The 19020-nt window shown below is 42.2% G+C and overlaps 1 protein-coding gene across 4 annotated transcripts; it reads right to left on the bottom strand.

Moving 5' to 3' along the window:
• Positions 1-234: 234 nt before the first annotated feature.
• On the bottom strand, positions 235-18768 carry LOC139368852 (dystroglycan 1-like). Of its 4 annotated transcripts, none has more exons than XM_071108268.1 (3): positions 18461-18768; positions 7494-8090; positions 235-4689 (listed from the first exon to the last, which is right to left on the bottom strand). In XM_071108268.1, exons 2-3 carry the CDS (start codon positions 7866-7868, stop codon positions 2386-2388), a joined length of 2679 nt encoding a protein of 892 aa, XP_070964369.1. In that variant the 5' UTR covers positions 7869-8090; positions 18461-18768; the 3' UTR covers positions 235-2385. The 4 variants fall into 4 exon arrangements, with proteins under 4 accessions (XP_070964369.1, XP_070964368.1, XP_070964370.1 ...); XM_071108267.1 differs by lacking the exon at positions 18461-18768 and adding an exon at positions 18190-18314; XM_071108269.1 differs by lacking the exon at positions 18461-18768 and adding an exon at positions 17910-18037.
• Positions 18769-19020: the final 252 nt, after the last annotated feature.

Genomic DNA, 19020 nt, shown 5'->3' with positions numbered 1-19020 from the left:
TTGTGACTAACATTCTGAAACAATGTAAAATGTCTTTACACATACTGTAATATATGAATCTAGACATTAACCAGAGCCAATTACCCAATCTCATGGAAGTGTTAATATATGAACTGTGAAAAAATGTTTACAAAGCGTGAAATAGAAGAACATGGTAACGTGATGAAATCTTATCCAATAGTGATACAATACATTTTTCAGAGGAAAAAGTGACCAAAGGGAAAATACAGGGTCTTTGAGGCTTTACAAATAGTAGTACATCTTTATTAATATATTTTCATAAAACAATTTGAGACCGTATCAAAAATTCAGTAAAAACATTAGATTTTTTTTCCTCAACCATTTTTCCTTATGGTGATATCAGATATGAAACGTACATTATTCACTTGTCTTCCTCCCACATCGTATTCTTTACAGGATGCAATATTTTCAGTGATGGGAAAGTCAACTTTTTTTGCCCCCTTCAAACTATGATTTAAATTTATGACATCGTGATCATAAATCTAGACAAAAAATTGAGAATAAAATTTCCCTTCCACTAGCATAACTCTACTGATAAAACACATTAACGTTATGAGATCTTCAGTTTCACAGGCACACCATTATGTACATACACTTGTCTCACAACTGATGACTGAGAGACTAACGATGCAGTGCAGCAGCATAGAGGCAGAGAGCACGGATATTGCAGAACTGTACGTTCCCCCTCACTTTTCTTATTTCATTTACTTAATAAAAGTTACGGTTATTTTCTCTGATAAAATCTCTTCTGCAACAGACCTGGTCCAAGGGAGACCTGAACCTCAAAACTTACATCAACACAAACAATTTATCAATCTAGTAGCCTAATTATTTACTTCCATCAGTTCACTCTGCTGCCTAGTTACAGCATCTCATTGACCCAGCATTATGATGAAAAAGAAAACAGGAATGCTTTACTTTATCACTACCTTGGCAACCCTGGAATAGTACAGTGCCTTCAGAAAGTATTCATACCATTATTGCACATTTTGTGTTACAATTTAAAAAGATTTTCTCTTCCCCTTCACACACACACAATACCCTCATAATGACAAAAGTGAAATCATGTTTTTAGAGATGTTTGCTAATTTCTTACATTTAACATAACAATTCATACCCCTGAGTCAATACATATTAGAATCAACTTTGTCAGCAATTACAGCTGTGAGTCTTTCTGGATAAGTCTAAGAGCCTTTTGCAGTTTCACTGTACTGCACATTCTTACTCCTGAACATATTTAGGGTTACCATAACAAATAGGTTGAATACTTAAACAAGATATTTTAGCTTTTCATTAATTAATTTGTAAAACAAATGTGAAAAGCATAATTCTACTTTGACATTATAGGCTAGTGTGGGTAAGACAGCAAAACTAAATTTTATCTATTTTAAATTTAAATAGCTGTAAAGAGTCAAGGGGTGTGAATACTTTCTAAAGGCACTGAATAGTGATCTCTCTGTTTCAGGGGCAAGTTAATACACAAGTTAATACACCAATGTATATTGATGTGGTTATTACTCCTGTTTTGTAATCCCCTTACATTAAGTGTGGTCACTCACTATCAGTCTATGATTTACTTGTTGACCAAGTACAGTACCTGTATAGCAGAGGATATTTCAGTCCCATTATGCATTAAAAAAAACAAATGTCCTTTTTAGGCTACCAGTTAGAATGTTCAGTTCTGCCAGACACAAAGGGCTAGCTTTATTAGGCGTCTGCACCAGTGAAAGTTTTACACCTGTTATTTTTAAAACGTAAAAGAAAGAAAAGGGTAACATTAAGAGGAGAATATAAAATGTAAGGTTATGATGTAAATAAACAATGGTTTCATGTTTTTAGTCAGACTTTATCTTAGACGACCTAAAAATAACAGGAGCAAAATCTTAAAGCTAACCCAAAGACCGATAATTGATATACTGTAATTGGTATAAAGATGAACTTTGTGATTGATAGCCTACAAGTCTGTTGTCATGGTGACATTTGCTCCAAGGCCTCTGCAGCCTACAGTCTCTCGCTTTTGCATTATTTTCTATACAATAGAAACAGTACATCTTCAAAGATAAAAATTATTATTCTTGGCAAGAACAGATCAAAATAAAGATTACGCAAGAGTCGAAAGCATAACTATGAAGGACAACAAAAGAAAAGAGAGCTGGCGTTTACAAACGGTCTCTGTCCAGTTTTCCTGTGCCAGTGTTAGACTTATACAGTACGTTATCCATAGTGGTCACTTATACAGACGTGGTCATCTACTCCGGCTATGTCAAAGCCATCCCACTGTACAGTGTGTGTAAAATCCCTACGGAAATTGTTTTCAAACAAAGGTCACCACAGCTCCCCCTCCATCCCAAGGCTTTGTAAGCGTTAGGGAGGCACGTAGGGAGGTGGTGACCTGTATGATGTCATGTTCTTGGGACGGGACCCTTTCCCCTCGATGGGGACGGTGAAGGGTGGCGGGGGCTGATAGGGGGGTGCGTTGGGGTCATCATCATGGTAGATGGAGTACTCCTCCATCAGGAGATCCTGGTTGAGCAGGGTGCTGTGAGGGCCAGCCATGTTGGGGTACTCCGGAGGGGGCAGGGGTGGCTTCTCCTCATGCAGGATGAGGGGGATACTGGAGGACGGGGGACACTTGGAGTCGTCCAGCTCATCTGCAAAAATGATGGGCACGCCTTTCTTGATGAAGGTAGCCTGCTCCTCAATGCTCATCTTGCCCTTGCGCTTCTTGCGGTAGCAGACCATGGCGATGACGCCGGCAATCAGCAGTAGCGCCGCCACCACCACAGCTGGGATAACTGTGTGCAGGTAAACATCGTCACTGGTGCTACGACCAGTGCCAGGGGAAGGAGTGGCTGGAGGGGGAACAGGGATGGTCACCTCTCCTGGGGGCACGAACGTGTAGGTCTGACATTTGTTGGTGCCGCGGACAGAGATGTTGATGGGTTTGAAGTCTGGCTCCATGGCATTGGAGAAGGCCAGAGTGGGCCTGCCCTGGGGGTCAGAGATCTTTCTGCTGAGGATGGTGATCTGGTCCTTGGGACAGGGGCTCTGCTGGAGGCTGTTGTTGGTCCACTCCACCACAATGGAGCCCTTGGTGATACTCCGCAGGGTCACTGTGCTGGTGTTCCGGTCACCCAGTGCATACGCCAGCTTCTTAGTCAGGAGGATCTTTTTGTGGACGTTGTTGGCCAATGTCTTGGGTTCACCATGGAAACGGGCGGCAAAAACAACAGAGGGCTTATCGGTGGCCGGCCAACGGTTGACATGGACCTCAAAGGCATCTATGGTGCTCATGCCTGCCTTGTCGATGGCCAGCATAAAGTACTCGTGTTTTCCTACGTGTTCTTTCTCTGGGAGACCGTACAGGAGCTGGATGGTGCTGTTAAACTGGATCCAAGAGGTCTCGCTCACCACTTCGTTGTGGTTCTTCCTCAAAGTCAGACGCAGCTTGTCCGTGGTGCCGTCCTCTTTGTCGAAGAAGGTATCTGGAGGAATCTTCACCTCAAAGTAGGTCCCGACCCAGGCATTTACCTCATCGATGGGGTTGCGTAGCTGGGGCTTCTCGTTGTTGTAGTCAGGAACAGGAGACAGAGGGGTGGTGCGTCTGGGTGGCTTAGCTGTGGTGGTCTTAGGTTCTCTGGGCACAGGAGTGGAGGTTTTTGCCTTCTTGGTTTTCTTGGTGGTGGAGGTCTTTGGCCTTCTAGTGGTGCTTGGTGGGGTGGGAAGAGCAGTAGCCTCTGGAATAGCAGGCCGGGTCATAGTAGGCTGGATGGGGATGGTACTGGTGGTGCCCAGGACCCTAGTAGGCTGAGGAGCACCTATGGTAGGAGTGTGGGCTATCTGATCTCTCAGCCTGTTAGTGGGCTTCACCGGCAGGGGCAAGGGTCCACGGACAGGGGGAGCAGAGCTGTCAGTGGCTGGGGAGATGGAAGGGGATGTGGGGGTGGGAACAATGCGAGTAGGGGGCTCAGGGTAAGTGGTTGGGGGGAGCAGGGAGGGTACAGGGGTGGGGGTGTTTCCCAGCTGCCTCCTGACCCGTTTCACCAAGTGGGGTTTCTTGTTGACGATGTGCCAGCCCACCACTGGGTAGCCTAGCTTGGACGACATGGACCCATCCTTGGCAGGCGATTGGACGCTGTTGATGTTTGGAATGTTAGACTGGTCCAGGGCGCAGCCCAGCTTCCATGACAACAGGGCCCCATTCTCCACCACCTTCTTGGCATTTCCAGGCCCAGCCATGAAGGCGGACATGTCGAACAGGCGGTTGTTAATGACAGGGACAACCCTCATGTGCTCCAGGGGGACACCGGAAAACTTCTTCATGCTGGCCAGCAGGCCGACCCTCTGATGAGCGTTCATCTTAGTGAGGTCAGCATCCAGGATGATGGTGAGAACAGTGACGGGCTCCTCGCTGCCACAGGTGAATGGCTGGAGGTTGTTGGCCTCAGCCTGGAGAGCCAAGAGGGCCGGCTCACCGTCGGCCCACTCCTCTGGGTGCACCTCAATAGAGAAGACTTCCAAGCCATGGCCACTGTTTATCATCTCAGAGCCAGAGAGGGAGATACGGTGGACACCTCTGTCCTGCTCCAGGGCCAGGCCTCGTAGGATGCAGCTCCCTGTGGCCCAGTACAGCCAGGAGGGTAAGCGTTCCTTTCCCAACTCAGTTAACTACAATAGGAGAGAAGAAGAAAGGTTTAGAGATAAGGGAACGTTATGGTTCATAGATCAAAAAACTCTGAAAGGACAAGGTGTTTCACACAAGAAGCCGATCCTGACAAAAACCTATCCAACTGTGCAGTAATCTTAAGGGTATATCAGACAGACCTGATGTGGAAAACTCAGTCTCACATTTTTCATTGACTCATTTCGTCCATCTGTACTGAAGTCTACTGACCCTTGTTGAAGTGAGCAGGAAGCTCTGCTCCCAGTGAGCCCCTATTCACAAAACGACAGCCGCCTGAGTCATCTCTCCTTCATTTTGAGACATTACAATTTGTCAGGATATTATTCCCAATAATACAAGGAGCCAAAATAATATCTTCTAATTCAAACTCCAAGGAACAAATTGCACAACAGTCAAATAAAAATCAGCATTGATACAGTGAGAGAGAATGTACTGAGGCATGAATATTATGCATATCCATTCCATACATAGCATTGCAAATATGTAAATATTTGGCTAGTTAAGAAGCGTAAGGCTTAAACAAATTGCTGCCACAGAATTATCTAGCCTAGAGTATGTTTAACATCCAATAGAAATCATTGCAGAAGGGTTCAAAATGTCCATACGAGCTTGGGGAGTAAAAACTGAATAGGAAATAGAAGAGAATGAAAGGGTTGGGGTTATGTAAAGTTAAGCCTATTGGGAAGGACTACAATGCTGCCCAAAATGGCTTTGTTTCCTCTATTCTCACCGATTGAAGGCAATTTTCTGTTCAGCTGTAATAACTGTTCCCAAAATCCAAAGAGAATGAGAGATGTCTGTTATGTGCAAGGTAACCTCACATTGCTATTTCAACATGGACAGGAAGACTGGAAAAGGCACTATTGTGATCAAGCACTGGGCACAAAGGATTACAGAAATGAGGTAGAGGAGCATACAGAGTGACATGTTGAATGTTATACACAGAGTGTACAAAACTTTAAGAACACCTTCCTAATATGGAGTAGCACCCCCTTTTGAACAGCCTTAATTCATTGGGGCATGGACTCTACAAGGTGTCGAAAGCATTCCACAGGGATGCTGGCCCATGTTGACTCCAATGCTTCCCACAGTTGTGTCAAATTGGCTGGATGTCTTTTGGATGGTGGACCATTCTTGATACACACGGGAAACTGAGCATGAAAAACCTAGCAGGGTTAGTCTTCAACCACTCAAAATGATGCGCCTGGCACTTGCCATACCCTGTGCAAAGGCACTTAAATCTTTTGTCTTGCCCATTCACCCTCTGAATGGCTCACATACACAAGACATGTCTCAAAGCTTAAAAATACTTCTTTAATCTGTCTCCTCCTAGTCATCTACAATGATTGAAGTGGATTTAACAAGTGATATCAATAAGGGTTCATAGCCTTCACCTGGATTCATCTGGTCTGTCTAGGTCATGGAAAGAGCAGGTGTTCCTAATGTTTTGTTCACTCAGTATAACTTGGATTGCAAAATGACAGGAACTTTCATTAAATTCTCTCTTTTTTTTTTTAACAGAAATCCTGGTTGGAGGATTCTAGATTTCCTCATTCTGTGAATCCTCCAACAAGGATTTCTGGAAAACCAGGGAATTTATTGAAAGTTTCAGGAATTTTGCAACCCTACATATAAACTGGCATATTACATCATATAAAAGGAAGTCAAACATCTGAGCAGCTTAACATCAAAGTTAAATTGCATACATGTATTCAATGGCACGATCGCATTCAGGACATCATACATTACCTTTTCATTGAAATACAACGGTACACAAAAAGGTCCGTTCTAGAGAGCTCTGTTCAATCAAAACCGATAACCAGGTTTCCTAATGTCGGTAAAATACAAACTTCACTCCTTCAGCACAGAAAATTAGGAACCTAAAAAGTAACTTCTATTGCCAACTATGTAAAAATAGCCTACAAAAAGCCAACAAATAAAAACATTGCAGCCTGCAGGTAGAACTTGAAGCACTGTATCAACTATTAACTTGAGTCCAGCCCGACGCTTGCACTAGCAAACTTGCAACATTGCATAATATATTCTTGGCCCTCAGTTTCTCCGCCAGTGAGGTCAGGAAAGAAAACTGTAGGTTATTTGCGCAAGGGATAAGAACCAGTGCTTGACTTGGGCAAGAACTCACTGGAGCAGAGTACCGGCACATCAAATGTTCTACTGCTTGAGCTCCTGTTCCTCTTATAGAATACTAGCTCAAAAGTATTGTGGAGCTCCTGCACCTAAATATAAACAGTACCGGCACCCAAAATGAGTACCGGAACCCATTTCAGTCCAAGTCAAGCACTGATAAAATAGTGCTACCTGATTATTTCTTATGACATTTCCATTGGATCCCTTTCACACTGTGTGGTTATCAAAAGGGAGAGAGCTGGAAAGATTTTTCAAATGCATTGAGCTATACAGAGCCTTCTGCATTGCTACGATATTTGGGAGCCTCCTACCACATTTTCCCCACCCTCCATATGGAGCCTCCTACCACATTTCCGGATCATGCATAAATGAGCTTTTAGTCTAGGCCTCTGCAATGGATTAGTTCACCGATATGGGCCAAATATATATCGGTGTTACTGCTCGACTAAAACAATCTTGGTCGACCGATAGCTTAACGACCAAATAATCGACTAATTGGGGTCAGCCCTAATTATTACTATCAGTGTTCATATGGACATTACAGCGGTGGTTTGATTATCACCATTAGATCCACCACCAGTATGTGGGGAGGGTCACTATATTCAATCAGCAGTAACGTCCTAGTCATGACAATGCTTACCTTAACATTGCAACTGCCATTCTTCGCCCTGGGCGGGATCCTCAACTGGAACCCCTGGCCCACCACCGCTGAAGAGTCAGGGATTCCTGCAGGGGCCACCTCTGTGACTGCAGCCAGGGATTCTGGGATACCCGTGAGAGGTCCCTCTGTGGCTACAGAGGCTGCAGTCTGCAGGTCAGAGAGGACAGAGGAGTGCATGGAGGCTTCCAGGTCCACCGACAACATCTCCCCCAGGCCCTCCACCAGTGGTCTCCCAGGCACACTGCCCTGGACCAAGGCCACCAGTAGCCCCAGCACCAGGGGGATAGTCCTGCCTGGGGGAGGTCTGGTTCTTCCCACACTTCCACAGTCCCAACCTCTCTGTTTACAGTGCATAGTGGTAGGCCTATGTGTTCCCCGCCTCCTCCTTAGGACGACTTCAGGACCACATGCACTGGAAGTCAGAGTGATGGGACGATAGTGGTGGGTTGGTTCCTCTGGATGTTTGTCTTTGTTGATAATTAATAAGGTTTTATTTTGTGTTTCCTTTGTCGTCTTCCTCTGTTATCCATGAAGAGAGTCTGTGGCAGGTAGTTAGTCAGCCATGTTAGTCAGCCACTGCAAAGAAAGAACCACTGTAAGAACCTGATATCATTTTTTTCATTAATAAACTCATCAAGTGTTATTTGCCTCCACAAAAGACCTCTCAAGCTTGTGCGGGCAAGTCCATTTTTCAATACTGTATAATAACAAAGAAATTCTCTGCACACATTGTGTTGGGTTTTACAAAATATTGAGCGCAAAAGAGTTTTAACTAACAATATTTCAATGCAATAGTCCATGAAGTGGGAGAACGTAACAATGACAAAACAAAACGACTGGGGCAAAACTGAGTGCTAAAAACATTTTGCATTCCCAGGATAGAGATGGGTTTTTTTGTTGCCTTTATCAGAGCAGTTATGAACTAGCAATCTAGTGGGAGGCCTGACTAAATGAACAAGCAGAATCTAAAAACAGGCTTTGATACAGAAGACCAAGAATGAAGTAGTATTCCGATACAGACAGTGCCATAATTATTTGCTAAGAGGGTATGTTGATCTCCCACTGATCTCTTCGCATGTCATGGAGTTTTCAGAATAGCAGTTCTCATGAGATGGCAGACAGAGTCAAAGGTCGTTTGTCTTGGTTGTAAGTTTTAATTAGGTGCCCTGGGGGTGGGAATTAGAGCCTCCACTGTGCTGACCCAGCCAACCCCAATTCTGTAACGCTGAGAGACGGGCAGTCCAGGGTCGGCCAATCGCCTGGAATCCTAATGCCAAGCAAACATAGTCCTGATGAGCTGACGTCACAGCCTATAACAGACCATTTTTCACAAGAGAATTTGAATGGAAATGAGCATTTATATTGCCTAAAGAGGAACATTCCTATTTACAACTGGCAGCTGTTATTGCATGGTTGTACTGTTCCTATAGGTCTCAATTTCTCCATTCAGTTGTGTTCAGTGTGAACTTATTCAGAGGTAGGATTGCAATGGGTTGGAAACTTTCTGGTAAATTTCCAGAATTTTTCCATGGGAAGTTAAGAAACATTCCCAGTCTTAAATTCATTTAAAAACTTATAAACTAGAGGTTGACCGATTAGGATTTTTCAACACCGATACCGATTATTGGCGGACCAAAATAGCTGATACCGATTTTTTTAAATTTTATTTTGTAAATCGGCCAATGTATGCATGCATGTATTGTATGCATGTATAATAATGACACTTACAACAATACTGAAATGACTTATTTTAACTTAATATAATACATAAATAAAATCAATTTAGTCTCAAATAAATAATGAAACATGTTCAACTTCATTTAAATAATGCAAAAACTAAGTGTTGGAGAAAAAAGTAAAAGTGCAATATATGCCATTAAAAAAAAGCTAACGTTTCAGTTCCTTGCTCAGAACATGAGAACATATGAAAGCTGGTGGTTCCTTTTAACATGAGTCTTCAATATTCCCAGGCAAGAAGTTTTAGGTTGTAGTTATTATAGGACTATTTCTCTCTATACCATTTGTATTTCATATACCTTTGCCTTTTGGATGTGCTTATAGGCACTATAGTATTGCCAGCCTAATCTTGGGAGTTGATAGGCTTGAAGTCATAAACAGCGCAATGCTTGAAGCACAGCGAAGAGCTGCTGGCAAATGCAAGAAAGTACTGTTAGAATGAATGCTTACGAGCCTGCTGCTGCCTGTCACCGCTCAGTCAGACTGCTCTATCAAGTCAGACTTAATTATAATATAATTAACACACAGAAATACGAGCCTTAGGTCATTAACGTGGTCAAATCCAGAAACTATCATTTAAAAAACAAAACATTTATTATTTCAGTGAAATACGGAACCATTAGGTATTTTATCTAACGGGTGGCATCCCTAAGTCTAAATATTGCTGTTACATTGCACAACCTTCAATTGTATGTAATAATTATGTAAAATTCTGGCAAATTAATTACGGTCTTTGTAAGGAAGAAATGGTCTTCACAGTTTGCAACGAGCCATGCAGCCCAAACTGCTGCATATACCCTGACTCTGCTTGCACAGAACGCAAGAGAAGTGACAATTTCCCTAGTTAAAAGAAATTCATGTTAGTAGGCAATATTAAGTAAATATGCAGGTTTAACAATATATACTTGTGTATTGATTTTAAAGAAAGGCATTGATGTTTATGGTTAGGTACACATTGGTGCAACGACAGTGCTTTTTTCACGAATGCACTTGTTAAAATCACCCGTTTGGTAAAGTAGGCTGTGATTCGATGATAAATTAACAGGCACCGCATCGATTATATGCAACGCAGACTACTAAGTAGATAAACTAGTAATATCAACCAAGTGTAGTTAACTAGTGATAATGTTAAGATTGTTTTTTTATATGATAAGTTTAATGCTAACTAGCAACTTACCATGGCTCCTTGCTGCACTCACGTAACAGGTAGTCAGCCTGCCATGCAGTCTTCTCGTGGAGTGCAAAGTAATCAGCCATAATCAGTGTACAAAAATGCAGATTACCGATTGTTTTGAAAACTTGAAATCGTCCCTAATTAATATGTCATTCCGATTAAATCGGTCGAACTCTATTATAAACAGTGAATCTTTGTGGGATACACAAGGCAATTCTAGGTATTGTAGCATATTTTGGCTAAACTATCCCCAATTCAATGGAATTGATGCATGCACAGTGCATTCTTCCATCACATGTACAGCTGATTCTCAAGATCTTGCACACTAATGAGATGCTATTGAGCACACACTACTACACTGTCTGAGCAAAGGACTGCATGCTTTCTGATAAGTTTTGATTACAATACTGGGTGGGGTGAATATATTTTATATGACATACATGATTTGTTGTTAAGTAGTAAATAGAAGCCTCCAGAAAAGTGTGTTTAAATCACTTCTAACTCAATTTCTGCTCGTTTTTGCTATTCATGTGGGGTTTAGCTTGCTTAAAGAGTGTTAATTCACCTGTTTCCATACATGTTAAAACATTTATCTTACAAAGGAGTTGTTTAATCTAACTGCTTATCTATTTCTGTCTTTATCATTGTATGTTCTTTTAAAACATCTTCACAGGAAAATGCTACAGGCACTATCTGATGTGTGGCGACATTTCACTGCTGCTAATAAAGGTGTACATTTGCAAATACTGTGCCAAATCATATGTGAAGAATGCAACAAAGATGCAGAACCTGGCCAAGTGCATAAAGTTCCCTCAGCACTCACAACCTCAGACAAAAGTCCCTCTACTTCTATTTGAGGTGAAAATGACGAACCAGACACCTTATCGATAGCAACAGCTATAGAGGAACGTAGTCAGAAAAATGCTGATGAATGTCTTGCTCGAGCTGTGTATGCAACTGGTTCACCTCTGATGCTCACAGGCAATGTGTATTGGAAGAGATTTCTGAATATTCTCTTTGCCCAGCATACACCCCTCCAACCAGACATGCTTTCTTTACTAAGTTGCTGGATGCAGAGTTTAACAGAGTTCAAGTGAAGGTCAAGCAAAAGCAGAGAAAGCAGACTATTGCAATCATCTCTGATGGGTGGTCGAATGCTCGTGGGCAAGGAATAATTAACTACATCATCTCCACCCCTCAGCCAGTATTCTACAGGAGCACAGACAAGGGACAACAGAAACACCAGTCTCTACATTGGAGATGAGCTGAAGTCATTCAATGACCTTGGACCACAGAAGGTATTTGCACTGGTGACAGACAATGCTGCAAACATGAAGACTGCTTGGTCTAAAGTGGAGGAGTCCTACCCTCACATCACACCCATTGGCTGTGCTGCTCATGCATTGAATCTGCTCCTCAAGGACATGGCACTGAAAACAATGGATAGACTCTACAAGAGAGCCAAGGAAATGGTAAGGTATGTGAAGTGTCACCAAGTTATAGTAGTAACTATAAGAGAAGAATAAGAGCACCACATTGAAGCTGCCCAGCAACACCCGATGGGGTGTTTGACAGTCTCCTGGAGGGGAAGGAGTCTCTCCAAGAAATGGCCATATCACAGTATGCCGATATGGACAGCCCCATCAAGAGGATCCTTCTGGATGATGTATTTTGGGAGAGAGGGGTAAGCCTGAAACTCCAGAAACCTATAGCAGTAGCCATTGCACGGATTGAGGGAGACAATGCCATCCTGTCTGATGCTCAGACTATGCTTGCAGATGTAAGAGAAGAAATCCGTACTGCCCTGACCACTTCACTGTTGACACGGGAAACTGCAGTTCTGAAATACATGAAAAAGCGTGAAGACTTCTGCCTGAAGCCCATACACACCGCAGCGCACATGTTGGAACCAAAGTATGCTGGCAAGAGCGTCCTGTCTGGTGCAGAGATCAATAAGGCCTATGGTGTCATCACTACCGTGTCGCGCCAACTTGGTCTGGATGAGGGCAAGATTCTTGGCAGTCTGGCGATGTACACTTCCAAGCAAGGGCTTTGGGATGGAGATGCAATACGGCACTCGTGCCAACATCTCATCAGCCACCTGGTGGAAGGGACTTTGTGGATCTGAGGCTCTTTCCTCCATCATCCTCCTCCAAATCCCACCAACATCAGCCGCCTCAAAGTGCAACTGGTCCTTGTTTGGGAACACACACACACACACACCAAAGCACGCAACAGGCTGACCAATACAAGAGTTGAAAAATTGGTGGCCATACGGACAAATTTGAGCCTGATGAGCCATCCTCAACCAGGTTGGAAAGTGACAGTTAATTTGAGGCCTCAGAGTCTGATGTTGAAGAGGTGGACATTGAGGAGGTCCAGGGAGAAGACATGGAAGCCTGAGAGGAAGACAACCAAATCTTTACTTTCTAGACTATCATTTTAAAGATGTTGAAAACGTTTTTGGGAGATGCGATGGCTCATTGGGGATCATTCAATATTCCTTTTCTTTTGTTGTTCAGTGAAATCATCCCATGTGAAGAGTCAACTCATTTAATTAAAGTTCAATTGGTAACTAAATTGTGTTTTTTACTTCTATTGGAAGGATTTAATCATTTGCAATGTCTACTTATGGTTACCAAAACATTTCTGTCACCAAAACATCTACATTTAAAATGTTATTAATATTAATTCCCATATATTCCCACAGAAAGTTTCCACCTCTGAATATTCTCTAAAATGTGCAACCCTATACAGAGGGATCTTTAAAAGCCTGCCCTTACAGTACCTTTCGGAAAAGCCAATTAAAAGGGGATGAGAAAGTTCAGCACCACAGACAAGCACAGCTTTGATTCCCCTTTGGTCTGTCTGGCACTACAATAGTCATTCTGCCTTCATCAAACCCCAAAGGCAACTGATAAGGCTTAACATACAAATGGATCTAAGCATTTTCTCTCCCCTTTTAAAAACACATGCCAACATCATTCAGCCTCTGTAAAGAAACTAAGAGAGAGAAGGGAGGGTCAGGATCCCTGGTCTGTTCACTCTGCTCCGCCGGCCTGGCTAAAGCTGCTCAGAAGCCAAACCCCGGCGTCACATTGCTTTCGAGATCAGAAGTGATCGACTGCAGAACCTCAACTTAGATGCAAAGTCAGCAAATCGTCTAAAGTTAGGGCTAAGTGTTTTCCAAGGGAGCCTTCACTCATAGCGACTCAGTCGATCGTTTGAGTGGGGAATTTAAAGTTTAAAGTTTAGGCATATTCATTCAATATTTCAGATTTTTTTTTGTTACCCTCTTTTTCCTCCCAAATTCAATCTGGTCTCATCGCTGCAAAACTATGCATTTTGCTTGAATTTTTGCATCACAACAATGAAGTGTAAGGGGACACATTTTTAAAATGGACTGGATCTTTAATTTTACCCCCCTTTTCATGATATCCAATTGCGATCTTGTCTCATCGCTGCAACTCCAACGGGCTCGGGAGAGGTGAAGGTCAAGTCATGCATCCTCCGAAACATGACCCGCCAAACCGCGCTTCTTAACCTCTTGGTGTTAGGGGGCAGTATTTTCATTTTTGAAAAAAAAAACATTCCCGTTTTAAACAGGATATTTTGTCAGGAAAAGATGCTAGAATATGCATATAATTGACAGCTTTGGATAGAAAACACTAACGTTTCCAAAACTGTAAAGATAGTCTGTGTATAACAGAACTGATGTTGTAGGCGAAAGCCTGAGAAAAATGCAATCCGGAAGTGCCCAGGTTTTGAAAATCGCTGCGTTCCAATGACTCCCTATTCAGCTGTGAATGTACCATCAACGAGCTTACGATTTCTACGTATTCCCCAAGGTGTCTACAGCATTGTGACATAGTTTTACGCATTTCTGTTGAATAGCCGTAGGCGGCCACATTGCGTAAGTGGTCACATGGTGGCTCCGAGAGAGATTCTCGCGTAAAATACAGAGGTAGCCATTACTCCAATCGGTCCAAGTGAAAAACGAATTGTCCTGACGGATATATTATCGAACGTTTGCCATGTTTCTGTCGATATTATGGAGCTAATTTTTAATATTTTTTGGCGTTGTGGTGACTGCAATTTCCGGGCGATTTCTCAGCCAAACGTGAAGAACAAACAGAGCTATTTCGCCTACAAAAATAATATTTTGGGAAAAAATGAACTTTGGCTGTCTACCTGGGAGTCTCGTGAGTGAAAACATCCGAAGTTCAAAGGTAAAGGCTTGAATTTGATTGCTTTTCTGATTTCCGTGACAAGGTTGCCTGCTGCTAGCAAGGCATAATGCTATGCTAGGCTATGATAAACTTACACAAATGCTTGTCTAGCGTTGGCTGTAAAGCATATTTTGAAAATCTGAGATGACAAGGTGATTAACAAAAGGCTAAGCTGTGTTCCAATATATTTCACTTGTGATTTTCATGAATAGGAATATTTTCTAGGAAGATTTATGTCCGTTGCGTTATGCTAATTAGTGTCAGATGATGACAACGGTCCCGTTCACGGACAGGTTAACACCCGCCTGCTTAACCCGGAAGCCAGCCGCACCAATATGTCGGAGGAAACACTGTTCAACTGACAATCGAAGTCAGCCTGCAGGCACCTGGGCCGCCACAAGGGGTGGCCAAGTAAAGCACACCCGGCCAAACCCTCCCCTAACAACGCTGGACCAATTGTGCGCCGCCTTACGGGATTCCCGTTCACGGCCAGTTGCGACACAGCCTGGGAACGAACGCGGGTCTGTAGTGACGCCTCAAGCACTTGCAATGCAGTGCCATAGACCACTGCACCACTCAGGACGCTCTATATTTCAGACTTAAAATGTCAGTTATGCCCCATTTACATACTTTCTAAATTTTAAAGAGATGGTCTACCGGTTTCTGTAGAGTGATCCATTGACAACAGAAAGCACCGCCGTTTTTGCTGTAGAAGGAGATTGTTATGACTAGATCACCAGCTGGGTAAGAGGGAATGTTCCATTAAGCCCCATCCACAGGGTTCCTTTGCTCGGCACTATCCTGCATATAATCTGCAATGCTGGATGCAGGCAGGCAGGCACACACCATCTCGAATGCATGGCTTTAAAAATATATATATATATATTTACTGCTGCAAGGGCAGCTACACAATTGCTGATGTTGCCTAATTTGAAGCAATTGTACAATTGGCAAGTTCTTAAATCCCTCTTTGGCTGAGTAGTCAGTCATCTGCTTTTCAACGTGAGATAATTTAACCATTTGTTTGACCAGTAGATGTTTCTATGGTGTTTAGGTTCACTACCCAACCTTTCTGAAGCTGTAAACCATGACAGCTGTAGCTTAATACTCTGAACTAGTTAGGCATCCTCGTTTCACCTAAAACCAGAGTCTGCTCTGATGACTTATTCCATAACTCTGAGACATGCAGATGTAGGTTAGATCAGAGATCCCAATCAAACCACTACCAGAGACAATTCTATGGTCTGCACTCTCCCTCCTTGCATGAGGCTAACTCCTCCCTTCCGCTAGGAGCCCCTGACTCAGAGCAGTCTGAATAGAAAACACTGTACAGTCAGTCACACTTTCTATAGCTGCCTCCTTAAGAGAGACACAGCCAAGCTGGCAAACTGGCAGGGGATGGCCTATATTAGAAGAGGCTGGTGAAGTCCACATAAAAAAAACAGGCCTACATAATGGACTGCTAGGCTCGATCATCCAATTCACTTTCCCTCTGCTTATTATGTAACAGCACAAACAAGTAACACCTGCCATGTTTACATAAAAGTGTTTATAGCAAAAAAAGCTATTTGTGCGACAGTGTGCATCAAAGTGAGCACGCTACTCACTGTGGCCTAGATTCTATTATGTTCCAATTTCCTGAACATGATTCAATCATGTGTTCAAACCAAGGATTCATTTCAAGGCCCATTTCCCAAACAAACAAAAGTATTTGATGTGTTTCTGTTCGCGCCATACCTAGATACAGTGCAATAGCAAGGAGGAATATGATGCAACGAAAACAAACAAAAGCAGTGGATTTCTTAAGGAGTCTGAGACGTTAGTTTAAATGGTGAAGACTTGTCAGTAGATTGTGACATTTCCGTTGTAGCCTATACCCAACAGTCGTGCCATCCCTGAGAACAAAGATCTTTGACATAAACCCTAGTTGGAAGCCTCAGTTAGCACAGTCTTGGAAATCTGTTAAACAGCAGGTGCTTTAAATTCAACAAAAAGCACCAAACAAACAAACTCTCTTTGTAAAATTGATACTTCTAAGAATGCAAAGTTAAGTTTGGTAAGGTTGCAATTAGGGAACATTTTCATTTTGGGAATGTCTGTAACTTCAAACTAAAATGAAGTATTTTTTATAAATTGAAAAACGCAGTGTGACAGAGCACATTATGTTAGGCCTTCAAAGCCTTGTGAAAATTAAAGCAAATGTTGTTACCATGCTGACAATTTCCTACCATATTTACAGTCAGAATAATATAGCCGTGTTCATCCCCATGTAGAAATGATGTCTGCGCCATCCAGTTCCAACCAAAGAAGAAAAGTTTACATGAAATTATATCCGTAATTCCTCTTCACAATCATTTGCAGTGGAAATAACTTGAAACCATCCAAAATAATTAGGCCTCAAATGCAGTGGCATTCAGAGCAAATTGAATTGATGTATCCAATGTCCACCAAAGCAGCCACTGGATAGTACATGATCTGAATATTAAACATTTCAACAAGACAAGCTTGCCTTGCAATCTCAGACGATTGGATGTTCCCTCTGTTACCCAGTCAGACCCCAACCACTGAACAACATAGCTGAAAGTAACTTAGCTAGTAAGTAGGCTATTCAAATGTTGACCTTCGTATAAGGATATGTAGGCTAACTAACTTAAGTGTAAGAGGGAAATGTTTTTTTAGCTAATGTTGCTGTGAAATCCAATCAAGCTGCAATTTAATGTGATTCAAATTATAAGACGGTAGTCAGTAGCCAATATGGCAAGGGAAGTTGAGAACTAATTTAGTTAGTCAGGTCTTAAAGCCAAATGATCAACAGTAGCAAGATGAGACAATGTAACGTAGTCTAGTACTACTAACTAGTTACTTAACATTACATGCTAGCTTAGCTAACTCAAAGTAATAAAGGTTCCCTGTATTTAAAATATGAGCGCTAAAAATATATTAATATTCGCCATAGCTGCCGTGAAGACAGACAATATCCACAGCACTGGCAAACAAACATAGCTAGCTACTAAATGATGTGAGCTAGAATGTTAGCAGAATAAATAATTTAACCTAGAATTATCGAAAAAGTCCGGATACAAAAAGATAAAAGGCATTCTGTCATTCCATTACAAGGAGGGCCCTGCCTGCCCCGTTTCGGGTGGTATGCTAACTAGCTAGCTACAGCAAGCTAAGTAGCTAGTGAGATAACGTTAGAAAAGCAGGCCATTGCTAGCTAGCTTTATTAGACTTCAACATATTACAGACACTTACAAACATCAATCGCAATGCAATCCTTCCAACAGTGATGATACATTGTTTAACACGAACGGATTGTTTTGGTAACAAATATGCCAAGAACCGCAAGTCGACACGACCATCACAGCGCTCGAGCGAGATGCACCTGTTCTAACCGTACGCGGAAAGGACTCGCGGTTTTAGCTAGTCGTGTGTTCGATCTAGGCTAGAGCTGCACTAAAACCCTACCTTGCTCAATGTAGCTAGCGAAGTTGGTTATTAAAAACAGACAATTGATTCAATAAAAAATACGAACGTTTGCCTCCTTTCTCCCGTTCCATCCATCATTTTAAGATGTCGACGACGAGAACCGAAGAATGACCACTGTTGTTAACCTTCCGCCGAGAAGATGCAGTAGAAACTAGTCTCGATTAATCGAATGTGCTAGCTAGTCTTTAGAATGGATGGTGACGAAAGACACTAACAATTTAGGAAATAAATGACACTGATGAATAATAAAAACGGATTGCTTTTGTTTATTTAGAGAACTTGCTATTATATTGAGAAAAATAATAATGAAAACTGACCTTGTTAATTTAGGTAAGAATGTTTCCTCTTTTCTCCCTTTCAGTTCCTCATCGGTGTGAAAAGAAAACCGCGATAAACTCAAAAACCTAAATAGCCATCGTTTACGCGTTTAGTGTCACTAGACATAAAGACAAATTGGTAGGCCAACCCCGAAAAGTCGCCGCTATCCAGCTCAGTTGTCAAGGTATTTTTAAACATATGTTCAACATTGTTAATCAGCTGGAAAATATTGCCACTTCACACGTCTCCTAGTCCTCCCACACTGCTGCTCTCCCCCACCCTATTCTTGGATCTTCAGGTTTGTTATAATCTCGCTATCTCACATAACTCCTCCCGTTTACAGATTCGCACCCTAATTTGCAGTGGTGGAAAAAGTACTAAATTCTCATATTTGAGTAAAAGTAAATATACCTTAATATAAAATGACTCAAGTGAAAGTCACCCAGTAAAATACTACTTGAGTAAAATTATAAAAGTATTTAGTTTTAAACATACTTAACCATCAAAAGTAAAGGTAGAAATAATTTCAAAATCCTTATATTAAGCAAACCCGACAATT

The sequence above is a fragment of the Oncorhynchus clarkii genome, chromosome 16, assembly GCF_045791955.1.
Source record: "Oncorhynchus clarkii lewisi isolate Uvic-CL-2024 chromosome 16, UVic_Ocla_1.0, whole genome shotgun sequence".
Taxonomy (NCBI): Eukaryota; Metazoa; Chordata; class Actinopteri; order Salmoniformes; family Salmonidae; genus Oncorhynchus; species Oncorhynchus clarkii.
This window is presented reverse-complemented; position numbering and strand designations above follow the sequence as displayed.